Source organism: Dermacentor variabilis, chromosome 2 (assembly GCF_050947875.1).
Source record: "Dermacentor variabilis isolate Ectoservices chromosome 2, ASM5094787v1, whole genome shotgun sequence".
NCBI classification, from domain to species: Eukaryota; Metazoa; Arthropoda; class Arachnida; order Ixodida; family Ixodidae; genus Dermacentor; species Dermacentor variabilis.
The window spans coordinates 36,287,263-36,305,359 of record NC_134569.1 but is presented as its reverse complement, the minus strand read 5'-3'; the positions used below and the strand labels follow the sequence as shown (position 1 = coordinate 36,305,359).

At 47.2% G+C, this 18,097-nt stretch overlaps 1 protein-coding gene across 1 annotated transcript in view; it reads left to right on the top strand.

Annotated features, from left to right (window-relative positions):
• The window catches only part of LOC142570293 (uncharacterized), a 53,082-nt gene that overhangs the window by 20,316 nt on the left and 14,669 nt on the right, over positions 1-18,097 (top strand). Inside the window, exons 3-4 of the mRNA XM_075678687.1 lie at positions 6,800-7,139; positions 14,723-15,046. Coding sequence (XP_075534802.1) covers positions 6,800-7,139; positions 14,723-15,046 — 664 coding nt within the window. The remainder of the gene's footprint in view (positions 1-6,799; positions 7,140-14,722; positions 15,047-18,097) is intronic.

The following is an 18,097-nucleotide window of genomic DNA, read 5'->3' as shown; positions in this document are numbered from 1 at the left end:
GCGATCGGTGGAAGGCCGAGGACTTCTACGGCGCCGAGTCACCGACACGTCTCGTACGTCTTTTTCTGCGTTAGTGTGTCACACCAGACCGCGTCCCACATCAGATGCGTCTTGGTAGCGGCGCTGTGCTCGTGGTTGTGACTGGCCGTGCTCCGTTATGCCTTAGTTCCCACAATACTGGACACATCCGACGTGAATGCCGAGTGCCCAGGTGCGCAGCTTACCGAGCGTTCGGGAACGAGCAGGCTAACTGCACTCGCTCGTACGCCAGAGTTCCAAGCACAGGCGGAGACGCGGACTGGACCGAGATGCTCATTGTCGAGGACGAAACGAAGAGCGTGGCTGCAATGGTGGCGACCATTAGCGACGCGGGCACAGGGGTGGCGTCCACTATAGCGATGCAGCCTCGCAAGAGAACACGGCTACAGACGTTCGGGGGCAGGAGGTGCCATGGTGGCAGACGCTTCGACAGGCTAGCACGAAGAGGAAGAAGCTTGGCCAGAACCACCGGTGGACGGCACGCACTTCTGAAACACACTTTTCAAAGCAAAAACTGCCAACAAGCGTGTTCGGGACTGATGAGAAAATGGATGCACTCAAGACCGCAGTAAGCGAAGCCGTCGCGCCGCTGGAAGACGGTGATTCGACGGACGACACTGCAATGGGCGCCGAGGCAACACCTTCGAAGCATCGACTCAACGATAGGGATAGTGATCTAAAGAAAGGAAGGACGCTTGATTCTGCAACCCGTGAGGGAGCACGGCGAAGCGTCGTCAGGGGAGAGGGAGTGGGAAGTGAAAGATGATAGAGAAAGAGGGAGGATGTGGCCTAATATACTCCACTATGCGCGACAGGTGGCAGTTCTCAGTAAAGTTGCCAGCGTTGTAGCGGGCGCTTATAGGGTGTCTATTCCCATGGAACTTATGAACTCCAGCAGGCTTCTTAGCGCAGGGAGCTGGGGACCCACCGGGAACAACAGATCAGTTTCTGTGGCCGCTGGAAGGCCGTGACGTCTGTAGGTGTTGACCACTGTGGAGCGTTCCTGCGCCAAGGATGGGCAGGCACAGAGAAGGTGCTCCAGAGACTCGGGGTCACCGCACCTCTTGCAGGCAGGTGACGTGGCGCGGCCCTTGGCGTACAGCCGGGCCGCAGTCCATGTGCAGCCAGTCCACAAGAGCAGGAGTGTGGAACGGTCTCTTCTGGAGAGGCCGTCACGGCGTCTCAAGACACGAGGCTTCGAGCAATGGAGAGGCGCGGGAACGTGCCTGGGACCAAGAAACCTCGTGTGGCCAGCCAATAGCAGTCGGCGCTTTGTGCGTCGACTGGACTGTGGGATGCTATACGGCAAGGTTTACGAGGGGAACGCCGTAGGCTTGGTCTGGTATCACTCACCAGTATGGAGTCCTTAGAGAGGGCGATAGAAATGGCAATACTGAACGTCCGGGGGCTTAGTGCCAAGAGGCGGCAAAACCAACTTTACCACCTCGTAATAGAGTACAACATCGATATTGCAGCCATTCAGGAGACCAAAGTGGAGAGAGAAGACCAGACAGAGCGTATGGTGCGACCTTTCACGAGACGTTATGACGTGTATGGGGGTGTCTTCGTGGTGCATTTTGTTAATTTGGCAGAGCCTCGGTGCTGTAGTGCACTTGGTGACTACTTGTTAGTCAGGCCGTTTCATTGTATGTGACTTTTCACTTATTAGAATATTGGCAAGTAATTTGTCTGCATGCACCAACTAACGCTCAAGAGCGAAGGGAATTTTTCGAAGAAATGTAGACGTACTTGAAACGTGAGCGTAGACTAATCTTAGTGGGAAATTTCAATTGTGTCTGTGCGGGGTGTGACAGAACTAGTGGGAAACAACATAATGATGCGATTACTGCTGTTTTAAAAGATATGATCGCTGAATTTCATCTAGAAGATGTGGGTGAATGTCGTTGTGGCGGAAAAGCAGTCATCTTTACCCACTTTCAAGGTACAAGCCGTGATAGACTTCACAGAGTGAACATATCGGCTGAGCTAATTCCTTCGTGTCGGGATTACAGTCACACCTGTTGCGGTTAGCGATCATTGTTTGGTTTCTTTCTGTGTTGGAAAACAAAGAAGGAATAACAAAAAAACATTTCTAGGGATCTCTGGAAATTTACTGCAAACTTGCTGGAAGATGACGAGTTCTGTAAGTGGTTTTTCAAGACTGTAGATATAAGAATAATTCAAAACTTAGGTAGATGGGGACGTAAATGGGAAGCCTGTAAGCAACCAACTAAATTGAAAGCACTTGAAGGGCCAGTGTTTTGAGACACGAAAAAAAAAAAAAAAAAACTCGAGTCCCGTCTTAAATGGGATCTGAAGGAATTATTGAAAATGAAAAGTACACAACCCGGCTACTTCTTAGAAGACGTATAAAACAAAATCATGAGTTGATAGACCAAGAGCGATACAAAGGAGCATTGATCAGAGCCAAAGCTGAAAACTTGTGCACAGGAGAAATACCAACAGAACGTGCTTTAGAGTAAAAAAAGAGTATGCTTCCCGAACTCAAATAACAGATATATAACGTAATGGTCATTGTCTACCAACAAAGCAACGATATCAAGTTCTTTATTTTTTCAAATATTGCAAAGTATTGTTTTCTCATAGTTAAGTTGACACTGATCGATTCAAATATGACTTCATTTCATTGATGCCAACATTAGACAATGAAACCAAGGAAACATTAGAAGTGCCCATAACAGTAGAGGAGGTTAAGAGGGCGATTGATCATTTAAATAATGGCAAGTCACTGGGGCCGGATGGCTTCATCGCTGCATTGCACAAAGCGTTTAAGGGTTCTGTCGCACCTGTTTTGACAAGCATACAACGAGGCTTGCGAGAAAAAACATCTTCCACCGTCCTTTTTGTCAGCACACACGTTCTTAAACCAAAAACTGAAGACCCAATCAAATCACGTAATGTTACATTGTATAGACCGATTAGTCTGACAAGCATAGACTATGAAATATTAATGAAACTATTGGCTGACAGGTTGCAGTCGGTTCACATCAAACGCGCGGAATAAAAGGAAGGGCAATTTTGACAAATATACACATAGCACGCTCAATCCTTGAATGCTGTGACGCAATGCAACTCGATGTCGTCATGTGGCAAGTTGATCTCGAGAAGGTATTCGACCGCGTGCCGCACGATTTACTTCTCTCTATAGTTGAATTTGTCAATGTAGGCAATGTGATCAGCGAAGGTGTGTGGATGGCTTACGCCGGATGTACGACGATACTGATAATAAACAAACCAGGTGAATGCATACTAGTGCAGCGCTCAGTCAGAAATGGGTGCCCGTTATCACCGATTCTTTGTGTATATGCTGTACTTTTTGTCTACTTGTAATTAGGAACAACGTGATACGAGGATTTAAATTATATCAAGCCGAGGTCAGCCTTCTTGCTTACGCTGATGACATTGCACTTTTATGTGTTAATCACGAAAGTGTAATGCATACTGTCAATACTGTCAAAAGCTTTTGTTAGGCAAGTGGCAGTGCAGTAAACTGGGACAAGTGTCTTGGGTTTTGGCATCGGGAATGGGACGTCGCACCAAGAGCGTTTATGAACATGAAATGGCAAGAAACACCAACAAAATGCGTTGGAGTGTCCCTGCAATACGGTGAAAACGAGCCTTATTAAAAAAAAAAAAAAAAAACTGGCGTTACGTGAAAAGACTCAAAAATGGAAAGGCTGGGATAAGCCAGTTTGCACGCGGGCCACGACTTGCAACTTATTTCTCGTAAGCAAGCTATAGTATGTAATGCAGGTTTTGCAGCAGGAGAAACGTATAAAGAAATGCACTGAGTGGTCGTGGTTTTTATTTGGAGCTCTGCATGGGAAAAAATAACCGCCCAAGCACTGCGTACAGATGGTTAACCAGCGAAGCTGAAACGTGCTGCCGCGGTGTTCATCATTAGGTTAATCCCGACGGTTCATTAAACGACGGCCTGGTAGGCTGTCGGATCATCGGTTCGCAGTTGCTGCTTACGCTTGGCTGCACGAGCCTGTTCGTGGGCTCGGGCTGCAGCATCGGCACGGCTTAGACGAACTCTTTCCCAGTTCTGCTCACGGCGTTGCTGATCGAAAGCTGCTTGCTCTTCAGGAGCACGTATGACGCGTGGCCTACCCATTTCAGAGCCGGAGCGCGCGCGCTCGGCTGCAACGGATATCAACGACGGCACTACTGGTGCAGCCAATCGCGTGCCTCTCTTTCTTTTTTTTTTCCACGCATACGCATGGGGTTGCGCTAGAGGAGTTTTCGGCGTACAGGTGACAGACAGGTGGACGGACAAATCGGCTAGCCATATACAGTTGGGTAAAGTGCTACCGGAATTTGTTGTGTCTGCGGTGTGTTAGCGAGGACCAGTGCGCGGATATCTAAAGGAAGTGGTTTCATCTTTCCGTTTCTTATCAGTGCGTTTTTCTTTACAATACTTGACCGAGCTATCACGTAAAAACTGTACAAGGACCTCGTTGATATGCTATTTCCTGTGCCATTGTACAGCAAATTATACTGAGTAGGCCAAACAAAATATGTTTTGCAACGAGTTATGAGAATGCTCGTCACACCAGGGATGAAAACTTTTTTTTAAAAGCTGCACGCAGGAACCTTATCCGTTAAAACATAGAAGATGGGTGTTTATGTGCTCCGTGGGTTACTCGTGGTGTATTATGAAAAAAATGCACCGGCGATTGCGATACTCCCTAATGCGAAATTTGAGCGCAGCTCTATACATGTTTTCATTTCGTGCGCCAATATTTTGTATTATGTTTATATAGGTTTATATTAGGAAGAGAACACTGTGAGTAGCGCGCTTTGTTTCCGTAAAGACGACGCCTGCTATTCTGGCGCCATATCGTAGCCATCGTCTCTGCACAGCCCGTCTTGCGCAGCACTACGCTTTTCTTCTCACGCTTTCGTCCCACCAACGACGAGAGCGGCCCTTCGTCGCTGAGAAATCGTGCCATCATTATCAGCGGCGACAACACGCAAGGGAGCGTCACATCGAGCCTTACTCGTAGCCGCTCGCCATCGCCCCTTGCAGGAGCAGTGATACACGTCACACGCGCTGGTACCGCGTACGGACCTTAGAAGCTGAGGCTGCAGATATCGCCTCTATATTTTCAATGCCAGCTCAATCGCTCACTCCCCAATGGGAGCCGTTGGTGCGCCCTAGCTCAGCGAGTTGCCACGATGCGATGCTACCCAGATGGTACGACTGCTTGCGTCACGCATGCGTCTGAGCGCGCGCCGCTGCCGTTCCGGCAGAGAAGCGGTAGGGGCTCCGTTCCTGCATCTGTCAGGTTATCATGGTATCACGCGTATGTCAGTCTTCCTCCGACTTCCGTCCTGAGGCGTCACGCAGATGTTACTCTCGCCCGCGACGATTAAGCAGGCGCTAACGCTAGCCGACGGGGGAGAGTATAAAGAACCAATGACGTTGAACGGTTGGATCGACCGCATCTGGCTGGCTTTGAAAAAAGAGGAGGCGCATGGAGGCGCTGCCGCGACTTGCGTAGCCCCCCCCTCCCCCCTTCCCCCTCGGAAGCGCCCTCGCGGCGGCGGATGGCGCGGCCGCGAGCAGTTCAGCACATGCGCAGGCCGTTTCCCCTCCGCTCCTCTTCCACTTTTTGGCTCATGCTTTCCCTGTAGCCTCTTCCTCCACTTTCCTCCTTGCGAGCTCTTCTTTCGTTATTTCCTCCGCGTTCGCTTTCAACTTGCACCTGTGCTGGTTCGCTCGGTTACGAGGTATAATGCCACCGACGAGGCACGACGCTCAACGCAGGAACGGGCGCTTAAGAGCTGCGCTCTAAAACCAGAGACCATTGGGCGTGTTTTTAGATTGCTGGAAGTGGGTGTTTTTCTGGGACATCTAACAAAGAATTCTGAAAACAGAGTTGCCATTAGGTCCACATGGAATCCGTTATATCTCACGGTTGAAAACGGCGATGGCGTGCCTTTTGTTCTTGTTATGCTCCTGGGACTGAGCAGCATATGGCGAACTCGGACAGCTTACACAACGCAGATATTGATGTTGGACCCATTCGCGAACACTTTTGCGAATCTGTGTCCCATTTTGTCGAAGTGCAGAAGGTGCAGACGTATGCACCGGAGTGTGTTCGAAGATTGGAAATTTTGTTGCACATGAGAAATACTGACTGGTAGCCAGCAAACAGCTGACGGCTCTCCGTACTACGATCTTGTTATTCTGTTCTTCTGGGCTCATAAGCTCTGTGCCATGCGAGGCAATTAAAGAAAAAGCATCCGTGGCGTAATGGTTTCAATGGCGGGCTTCTGTGCTAGAAGTCCCTTGTTCGAATCCTGCCGGCGGATGATTTTACTAATGTTTATTAATTCGTTATTACACGTTACTTTGTTGAATATGACGAATTTACAAAGTTTAAAGCCAGCAGGACGAAGTTTAGGCAAATGCATGCACTTCCCATAACTCCCATGGCAGCTGAACCGTACTTGCTGCAGCTCCCGTAGGAACTACTAGCGCCAGAGCTCCCTATATTAATTATTGTATAAAACAATGTATTGGCTGGTTTCTTACCTTTCCTCTTGCTACGCAAGGTATCAGCGCATGCCTTATTGGTTTGCTTTGCCTCCTCATAGAGGGTGCGGGAGCTTCGAGCCACGGATATGGAAAAATGTATGGGATGGCAGACACGCAGCTCCACACTGCAAAGAAATGTTAGACTTTTACCCTTTATATTGACAAACGCGCGGCTGCTCACTGGGCGTGCAGGTTCGTATGCGGCCACTGGCCCCGTGCGTTCCCGAGGCTGGCGCACCAGTTCCACCTGCTCGACAACCGCGTCAGGGTGGCGGCGCTGAGGCGCGTCGCGGCGCTCGCTTGGGGCGCCGTCAACATGACGGTGACCGAGAAGGTGGGCCGCGCTCTAGTCACCTGCCTGGGCGAGCACGAGTCCGAGCACGACCACAGCAACGTGGTGGCGCAGCTGCTGCACTCGCTGGGCGTCGACTGGCCTTCGCTGAGGGTGGTTGCCGACCGGACGCGCACCTTCAACTTCCTTCAGGTTTTCTTCACGCTGTCGCAGAACATGGGTCTGCCCCTCTTCTTCCAGGTGGGAGTGCTCTGCTCGTCGCAGCCTCGCAGGTGCTGCCATCCGTTCTGGGCACAATTTTAAAGTGAAATCTTTACTGGCCGCGAACTTGCGATTTCGCCGTGGCGGTGCTCCGAGGAGGCACACGACGTCACAACGCGTGCCTCGCCGCGGATATTCCTCTCTCTCTCGCTCCCTAGTCACTACTGCGCATGCGCCACTAGTAGCACCGAGCAATGCCTTTTTTACTAGATGCCTGCCGCGTGCATAGAGTTTTATACAATAATTACTAGAGGGAACTCTGGCGTTAGTGTCTACGGGAGCTGCAATGAGAGCGGTTGTACCAGCATGAGAATTATAGGAAGTACATGGATTTGCCTAAACTTCCTCCTTTTGGAGCAAGTTTGAACCCCACCGCAAGTCAAACTGTAGTCTAGTCAGTGGAGGCGCTGTTAGAGTGATGAAATTCATCTGTTTAGAAGATGCTCAAGGAGAAAGCAGTTGAATGTTACCGCCGTTGTTGATTGCGCCTCTTCCTTGAATTTGCAGAGAGTGTAATAGGATCCCATATGGAGGAATGTTCCGGCTTACGTTTTCCAAGAGCGCGCGATCAGTTTCAGAAGTAGCTGTAACTTTAGCGGGCATATTGGCCCTGCTCACTGCAAGACCTAAGCAGAGTTTGGCCCTGCGCATTCGCAAAGTGGCTAGTTCCAACCTTGGGGGCACTAATACGCATGTGTCTGCTGCATGTAACGTCTTCTAAAACATATGCAGCTGTCACTTGAGATTAAATGGAAGTGATTTAGGTTATTCAGTGAGCTCTCAAAGTTCCTCCTAAAACTGGGGCAAAAGAAGCCCACAGCGAAAGGGTTCTCATGTTTGACTGAACACAAACTGCATCATAAGGTTGAGTGTCACTCATTATGCATGCATATCTACAATATATCCGTCTTCGACTCTGAAGGAGTATATACATCGTGCACGCCTAATCATTTTGTCAACAGCCCTAGCTTGTTTTTGTTAGAACTCAGCATCGTTTCTTTTTTCTCTCCCCAGATACCTTGGCAGATATGCGATGAAGTTTCAAATTACAACTAATCGAAGACAAAAATATTTAAAATAAATTTTACGTGCCGTTTAGATTAGAATAATAACTGTTGGTGATAATTACTTCACGTCCTTAGAGCTTCTTTAAATGGTAAAACCGAACTCGGATAAATTGCGGCAGGTATCAGACTAAAAATTGTCGGCAAACAAGCCCACACGAGTCCAAAAATAAATTGGATGACGAAATTCACTGCTAACAGACGTTGAGCGTCGTATGAGAACAGAATCAAGGAGAGAAAAGGGTGAATATTAATGCTGAATCTTCCAATTTTTTGTATCTCGCTTGCTCTTGAGAAGCGTTCATGCGTAAAGCGCAGGCGCCAAGCTTGAAATTAATATTTTATGCTAATCAGTTATTAACCGCGGTAGTGTGCTTCTGCGGCGAAAGCTGTGCGTACTTCACCTCTTTCTTCATTTGCCCCCCAACCATGATGACGCATCCAAGCTTAAAACTTTAATGGAAATGAAGTGCCGCGTCTGATTATTCGCGCGTGTTGCACTCGGCCATTGCGAAATTAGGAACGTTCACCCAGCACACCTTGAATTCGTTCTTGCTTTTCTTATTCTCTTTTGAATGCTCGTTTTCATTGTTACGGTCCAAAAGTAAAAAAAAAAATAGCTTTTTCTCAATTTCTGGAGGGTCTAGTGCGGCAAGGTATAAGAAAAAGGAACTTCTGAAGTGGATCCTTGTGCCGTTAAGTGGGGACATTATGCAAGCGAAGATGCACTAAAGTTTTGTTTCCGCGCTGGGAATTCTCTCGCGGCATACGCTCTTGGCTGGCACGGTTGAAGCCATCCTCGCCCCTCGTGAGATAAATTTGTCTGAAGTCATGCGTGCGCTGTCAGATGCGCGAAACGCTGCTGGTTGTTTCGTATTTATCCAAGTAGCGTAAGTATGAAAGAGATTTTACAGCGAAGCTGTATTTGGCTAGTGTTCCACGGATTGTTCGTATGTGTGTGTCAATAATAAAAAAAAAAAATGTGAACGGGGGCCAAACCCGGAGATAGTGCAATACCGGGCCGGTCCGCGGCGGTAGTGAAGCATGCTTGAAGCAGTCAGCCAATAATAATAATAATAATAATAATAATAATAATAATAATAATAATAATAATAATAATAATAATAATAATAATATGAATAAATCGCAATGCATTGTTTCAAGTTGATGGTTATACTGGAATCGTTCGTGAAGAGCACGTGGACTCAAGAGCAGGAGGCGTTGCCATATACGCAAAGGACAAAATGCATGTACCGCCATGCACCCTCGACTCGCAAGAGGACAGTGCCACCGACTGTGGGAATGTCTGTGCCGTACAAACGAAAGATGGAATTGTGATACCCATTGTGTATATATCTCCAGGCACACCCAAGTGTAACGTCGAGAAGTTCATGACCACGCACTTTGCACGGGTTAGCCGAATTGACACTGCCCCTGTGATCATCGTTGGAGACCTAATGTGGGCATTTCAAATCCAAACAAGAAATGGTTCACTAAGTTTGTGCTAGAAGAGTGGTTTGGAGTGCCACACCGATCGAAGTCAATTAACTACCCAACAACGGCCGTGCATAGAACTTCTGGCCAAGAATTTGTGTAAGGTTGTAACTTAACCAGTTACTGCATTTCACAGTAATTACAAAGCTATCGTCACTACCATTAGCAAATTATAAAAATTAATGCATGCACCCTTGTCTAACCCTTTGTGATGTGCTACAGCTTCACTGGTCATCCACCTTCAAAGAGTGGAACGATTCATCACCTTTTTCTACGCTTTTTTTTCTACTAATCTAATCTAAGATAGTGTTTCATAAAAGCAGTGCTTTTTAACTGAGACACGTCTTTTGTTCCGTTCCTGTCTGTCATATTAAAGGAGCCCTGAAACGCCTTTACTTAAATCAAAGCAACACGCTGGAATAAGAGCGATGCCTTTCGAGAAATATATTCCCGTGTGAATTTTGGAAAAGGACTTAATAGGGAGGAAGATATTAGAAGTGCGATGTGTATGTAATATCGAATAGCCTCTCAACATATCAGTCTTTTTCAGCTGAGGCGGCGTCGATGCATGTTGATACTAAGTATTGAGCCTTATCCAGATAAAAATCGAGCTAGGAAGCTTTAACTGCCGCACTATTCTACATCTTTCCCCAGGAAGTCATTTCGCTTGAGGCATCTGTCCTGCAGCTTCTTAAGTCTCTGCAAGTAAAATTTTTCCAGCTACTGGTAAAACCATTAGCCACAGGTCAACAAATACTGCAGGACCAACGTCTGTAAAGAACACAATACGCTCCCCCACACAAAGCTCTCATTAAACTCCAGGCTAGGGACTGGTGCCGCCTGCAAACAAGCACATACCCACACTTGTCCCGCCTACACGCCATCTCCCCAGACAGATATACGTTTAATGCATCGGCACTTGGGCTTTCGCCTTCAAGTCGTCTTAGAGATAACATAAGATACCCTTTGAATTTTACTTTTGCTCGAATGTTAAATGTTTTGGGATCCGCTCAGCCGCAACCTCTCTCATTTCTATGTCGTCAGGAATAATGGCACAAACTCCCTCACGTGATTTTCCCAGATATGTAGCAGTAATTTTGGTTCATATTGAGCGGCCCGCCCTGATTAGAAACATGCCTAATACTGGGTTTAGTACTTTCAATAATGAGATCTGCTGTAAAATTGAGAATCCAACAATTAATGGTAGCCTATTTAGGGCCACGGTTGCTCAAAGTTTGTGACACTTGATTCGGAATCTGCTTTGCACCTTTCTCTTGGCGAAGCAGGAGCTAAAATATGCCTCTATGTTCTTCCACACTGAACTTTTATGGAGCTGACGTCATGTTCACTTTGGCCCTAAAAAAAAAGAAAGCTGAGATTTTGGGTAGCTTAGTTTCGCACCGTCGAATGCAGCCAAATTGGTCATTACAGCATGCCATTTACAGCTACTTAGGTGAAGCTTTTCAGGTTAAGGCTCAATACTTATTGGCACCATCTTGTAGCAGTGTCATGTCTACCGCTGCTTTCTTTTGTTTTTCTTGCTTTATCGGTGTAACTCGTGTAGGTTCGTGTCTCACAAAAATGCTCGGGTGCGACAAAGGAGCGACGGGCACACGGGCGAGACGCGTTAGAAGCTGCCGCTTCCCCGTCAACATTGAACATTTGGAAAGGTGGGCATGCGTGGGCTCAGTAGCTAGCGTCTATGCACCATGGCGCTCCGTGTACCGTCATCGCTGACGTTGTATTAGGCGGGAAGGAAGGGGGTGGGGGCTTTTTTAGAGCCGCAAGAGAGATCAAGCGATAAATTATGCGAATGTATCGGTTCCTTTGTGCAAAAAAATTAAAGTTAAAAATTGGGCATTACGTGCCAAAACCACAATATGGTTATGATGCACGCCGTAGCGTGGGACTACGGAATAATTCTGACCATTTAATGTTATTTAACGTGCACCTAACTCTAAGTACTCGAGCGTTTTTGTTGCCACCGTGATGCAGCTGCCGCGGCCGCACCCGCGACCTCGAGCTCTGCAGTGCAACGCTGTAACCACTGTGGGCGGGAACCCTGCTGCAAACAGGGGACCAATATTTGGCTCGCGTGTTCCCGGCAGCATTGTCAGGAGATGACAACGTTTTTTAGTTGCCATTTAATAACAAACGCACAGGTCGGAAATTCCCTACAATAATTTGTGTGCTTGCCATAGTGTCTCGGTATAGCTATGTTTTCTGCTAAAATTTGTGATTGCGGGGTTTATTCCCACTGGCGTTTATATGCAAATTGAATGATGCGAAACGGCCTCGACTGTGTTGGTACTTGCTGCGCGTTAAGAAAACCGAGTTGGTCAAAATTAACCTATTCTATACACAGGCCGTCTCTCGCTGCTAAGGTTCTGAGACGTTGTACTCTGTGGATCGACTATCAGCGTAATACTTTCCTCGGTTTTGATTTCTTGCTTTTATTTCTGGGAAGGGCACTTTGTGCTCCGGCGCGGCACTTGCGAATCCTTTGAGGAGTGGTCAACGAACGCATAACTTTAATACCAATTGGTTTTCTCAAAATTGGGATGGAGATTTCACATGATGAACCTGTACTGCGCACAAAGAAAGCGCCGTGCTGGCTTGTGCATTCCGCTACTACGTCTAAACCTGCCAGCCGCAAATGCAAATTTAAGCATTACGAAATGCAAAACCTCAGCTTTGCAGACGCGAAGGTATATCTTTTTCTTCATTTCCTTTATTATTATTTTTGGCGCCCCTGTGGCTTATGCAAATGAACACAAGGTGCGATGTGAATATTTTGCACTCCATGCCATACAGTTCTTCTGTTCCAGCCAACCCCACTCTGTAGCGTCAGGGAGGAGTTGGAATCCTTCTTTTCAAGTTGCATGGGCCGGTCTATAACCCTGAGACGCCCGTATTAGCTTGCCGTACAAGCATGCAAAAAAACAAAAACAAAATACCATTGTGCGTTTATAGTCCGCATGCAGAAATGATGACTAAAGTAGCGTTCTGTAAAGAAATAAGCAGTAAGGCGACTACATCGAATTGATTACGCTAAAGAACGTTCACAAAATGTCTTGGAAAGCTTTACATTACCCGAAACACCGCAGCTCTTCCTAAAGGCGAGTTCATTATTAACTGACACGATACACTTTTGAAGGCTGTTTAGAAATCGGTTCGGGGGGCAAATAATAGTAGGCATTGACTATGGTAATGCTGAATGAAGGCCATGAAGCCACCAAGGAGGGTGTTTCATGTGCATCATGTGCATTACGCCGACACGCTATTCAACTTCAAAAGAACGGTTTTGGTTGCTGTTGCAGAGAGAACCTGTGCAACATTTTACAACTATGAGTACAGTAGCGCAAGACAAGGACAAGGGAGGAAACAGGACGAGCGCTAGTCCTGCTTGCATCCTTGCCCTCGCCTTGTCTTGGACTACCATACATTAAATGATTCAATACTAACAAGCCCGATTGTCAGTTATATTGCCCGCTTTTTCTGGCTTAATTTTTGTTTTGTGCGTCACAATGTGCAGCTTGCGATTAACGGGAATGCCACAAGGTCAGACGACCTGTCAGAGTTCGCAGTCACGCATACAATGGTAGATCTGCAAGCCATAGATTGGCAAACACGCCAATCAGGCTTGGCAAGCATGCAAAGTAAGTTATGTCCAGAGCGACGAGTGAAAGCGACTACATCCCCTCGTTACCTTTTGCATTCAGTTCCTTCCCGAGCAAAATTTTTGGCACTGCTGTAAACACACTGAAAATAACGAAAATCTAACATTTTCTGACTCCGTTCCTGCAGCGAAACATAGCCCGTCGTTCTTACAGCAATCGCCCTCGCTTAATCTCCTCTTGAACTGGATCTTGGACATCCCAACCGTTGTCATGAACACAATGACAGCTCTAATCAGTATTCCTTTCGTAGAACAACTTTAGGTCCCCTATAACATCCAGCTTATTGTGGGCTTGTATACCCGTTACAACTGTAGCGACTTTCAGGTTGTTTGGTGGGTTATATCGTGTATACCATACGGTGCGAAATAAAACAAAGGCATGAGCCGTGCTCTCCGTGTTCTTTTGCTTTTGCACTTGTTCCCTTTATTTTTTGCGCTAAGCTCAGTATTAACCACTACTTATTAATGAGTAGTGGGAGTGGTTATTAAAGTAGTGGTTATTACTAGATTATTAGTAAGTTATTTTTCTAGCAGCCATCTGCTTGGCGATAGCTGCATCTTCGGCTTCCACACCAACGTCCTGAACATAAAACTTAACAATTGCACATCTTTAGACATTTCTTAGATATATTCTTGCTACTGTAGAATTACCTTGTTTAAGGTACGCTCCAGAGCGATCAGTTCTACTTATTGTGAGCGGATTTCGACTCCTTACGTAATTATATACATTATTCAGCCACTTGCCGTGGTTTTTCGTGCTATTTAGCGTTAGTTCTTTCTCGATTAAAAGAAATCAACGGATAAAAAATAATTTGATCTAAATTTTCGCACTTACAAGTGGCTTAGCAGACCAAATCTTTACGTGGCCTGAAGTGGAGTATTTGAACTTGTATATTTCGTCAGAAGTGAGAGCCGCACTCTCAAACAGATCCCCGTAGTTGCTTAGCGCAAGGTAGCGCTATACTGGTATTACGGCAACCAGATTAGGATCGTATTTTCCCCCCAAAGCTTTAGTCAATTCATCCTCCGCTCAATATGGGTATAATAATGATATCTAGTACGACATGTACTTTGCTAGAACGAGCCGTGCTTTCAAACATATTGTTAGGATATAATATTCCGACTGTCACAGAATTATCCTTTTATTTTTTTCTTAAGGAAACGTAAGAGCAACGCAAGTCGTGTCGCCTACTTGGGTGGCCTGGTCACTTGCCAGGCTGGATTTATTTGGTAGCCCTGTTGCGGTCTGGTTATAGGGATGCATGCCCTGTGCACTTCACCCGTTTCCGACTAAACGCGTCTTTCTTGGTTACGCGCACATGCAGTTTCTTCCCGAGCTGGACCTTCGACATCCCAACCGTACGGTGCTGACGCTGTCGCCGGGCTGGCTGCAGGCGTCGCTGGCCGACGAACGGAGCGTCTCCAGTGCGTTGTTCCTCGCCGCCGTATACGGCCGCGACGACCTGTCTCAGCGGCTCCAGCGCGTATACCGGCGCGTGGCGCTCGCCGCGGCAGCCCTCCACCAGAGCGCGCAGCACCAGGCGCCTTTTTACACCACGGTGGAAGGCGTGGGCAGCTTCAGCAGGTACCTGCCGTCTGCCGAAGTTCTGCTGGCCATGATCAATCTGAACTTCCGCAAAAAGAACCAGGTAACGATTGCAGCACTCCCGGGACGAGGTTCCGTGGAGGCATGCAAGTTGACGCTATACGGTGCCCCGTCCTGCAGTAGAAAGTGTCAAATTATGTATGCCAACATCGGCAAGAATTACCGTCATTTGGAGCTGTAAGAGCAGCGCAAGTGCAGCGACTTTTTATTGTGAAGTCACTCTAACAGGCGCATGGCGAGCTCAAGTCGGGGCGTGCAAATTCTGGACACTCAAATTCCGCCATGTAGGCGTTTTCAGCCAATCCGTTGCAGCACCGTGAGCCAATCAAAACTGACAAGATGGCGGGTCAAACAATATGGTGAAAGTTTATAGTGCCCATAATAGCACACTGGGATGTAAGCGAACGGTGATGGCACAGCAGACGCTAGCGGCTCGCACCGTTATATGCGTCATGGGTGCCTGCCCGTACTATCGTGGTTACAAGGGGAGGTAGGAGTATCGCGAGAGGGGGGGGGGGAGAGGGGCGAGCGCGCGCGGCGCTGAATGTGCCAGTGATTCGGGATCACAACAGAGCCCGGTTGAGAACATAAAATTTAAAGCTTAAACATAAAGACGGAATGGGAGCATTGGTTATACAGGAACTCAGGAGGCAGTGCACTTCTTTTTGAGGCTATAGGTCGAGCTGTCTGAGAACTCGAAGTTACAATGTGAGATTTACCCAAGAAAATGACGTATGTGGCATGCGGAAAAACTTCGGAAACCATTACACATATCTTACTGGAATTTAACGGTAAATAGTAGTAGTAAATCTTGTAGTAAATATAAATGGGGTCAATCTTCAGGAAGCTCTGGGGTTTAAAGACGGTATACTGAAGCGATAAACATCGCCTCTTACCTACATCTCTCAGAAATGTAGGTAAGAGACGATCGAAGGATTGGTGGTGCATAAATAGAGTGACGTGGAATAGAAATATATATGTAATCGCTGAATAGATCGAGCCATTATATCCAGAAAAAAGTGCAAATAATAAACATTTGATATTAAAATAAGAATTTAAACAGAAGACTTGAGTTTGATGGCACAAGACACCGCCCCATTTCAAAGCGGATTACACTCCTAACCATCAACAGATGCCTCTTTTGGGTGGCACCGCAGTAGCTGGCTGTTGCGACGTGGAGTCTGCTACTTTCTTAGCGTTGTAGCTCCGGAGACATCGACGCGATCGCCCTAAGAAAGAAGACGAGTTCGGGCGATACTACGAGCGGCGCGGGAGCTTAGTTGGCTGGGAACCGAGGAAATAAAATATTGAGTTTGAGCTCCGGTGCTGGAACAACGTCTCGTTGCCACACACTCATGTGCCCCATAGCTTCTTCCGTCGTGTCAGTTTGTTTTGAACAACCTCGATGCACATTCAAGACAGAAGCGGTAATGGATAAATTATTAAAACGCCAAAAACATTGTTTTGGAGCTAGGCGTAAGCTCGTGCAAGCCATTGTTCAGGTCTGTTAAGGTGCTCAGAAAAACTAATGACGCACACGGGCTGCGAGATGTTTACTTTATTCGTCAGGATGGTTATGTGTGTCAGTGACACCTCTGTTTGAACGCATTTAGGGTCTGCAATATGCGCATGCCTGATAACCTAGGAAAAGTTTCTTTTTGACTTGCTGGAATAGTTTAATAATTCTAAGTTACTAATTAATAATTAGTAATTTTGTAATTGTTATGTGGTAAGTATTGAATAATTATTTATTACGTAACAGGCTATGAACCCGAGGAATGACCAGCAGACCCAAACGTGACGAGTGCTCGAGAGCACTCATTTTCAGAGAGCACTCACTTTTTTGACGAGAACTCGAGAGTACTGTTTTTAGAATACCTGCAGATGCCTGCTTAAAGGGTCTCTCGCCTGGGCACCCAGCTGGTTATAAGCTGGAAGTTGTCACGTGTGCTCTAGGGAGCGTTATGCTGCAAACATTTTCATATCAGCTCATTAAAAGACGAGATAGGAATATTTCATTGCCGCGAAGCCATGATTTCAGGAGGCGAGCTCCACTGCCAAGCGATACGCTATCTCCACTTGCCCCGTCTAGCCTCCACAAGTGAAATTCCTTCCCTACCTTCTCCCAGACCGGACCTCGAGGATCGCGTGACGCATACCTCACTCGCTTTTTTACCTCACTCGCATACCTCGCTTTTTTGCGGCGTGGCGCAGTTCCGTGACAGGGGCGTTTGCGAGCTGTTGTGATCGTTTTGCGCAGCGCACGATTTTGCACGCTGTGCACGAGGACACTTCACTGGTGGTATCAGTCTGTGCTACACGAATACTGAGGCAGACACAAGCGGATCACAGGCCATGATCCCGCGCTGGAACACGGTAGAAAATGACATAGTTTCGGTGTCTGCGTGCGCGACTGCTCGACGTGGGAACAAGCAGACCAAACGGAAGTACATCTCTCTTGCTGCGGTGCGAAGTAAAACAAGAACATGCAGACATTCGGTTTGTGTGTTTTATTATTTCCCTAAGCTTTAGTTCGTCTATTCCAGCAACATATTACACAAATAACATAGGTTGCCTTGAATAATTCTCGAAGTCACATGTCGCCACGAGCGACTTCACAGCGCGAACACGTGCACGTAGGCGCACTAGCACGTGTACGTCATCCTCCGGCTTGGAGCGCGGCGGCCGCGAGGAGAAGGAAAAACGGCGTTCGGTTTGAAATTTCAGAACTTTCCGGGGTGCGTAGCGTTGTAATACTTCGCAGACACGATCGCTATCGCGCAATGTAGGCTCTGCGCTTGTCAGCTCAATATGGCCAGACCTGGTGAGGGCCCCTTTAATCAAGTAGACAGGGTAGGAGCACTTTACCCATCTGATGAACTGCAGACATATATCGCAAGCGTGAGGCTCGTTTACGTACAACTTCAGCTTCAACAAATTCGCCTACTAGCATATTGGAGTTGATCTCTGTGCTGACAAGAAATTGATTCAATCCAGTTGGTTGCGCACGACAATCGTAAGAAATCACTAACACCGTTCTATACAATGCCAAGGCTGCATTCTCTCGCAATAGTAGAAAACAAGGCAAGTGAAT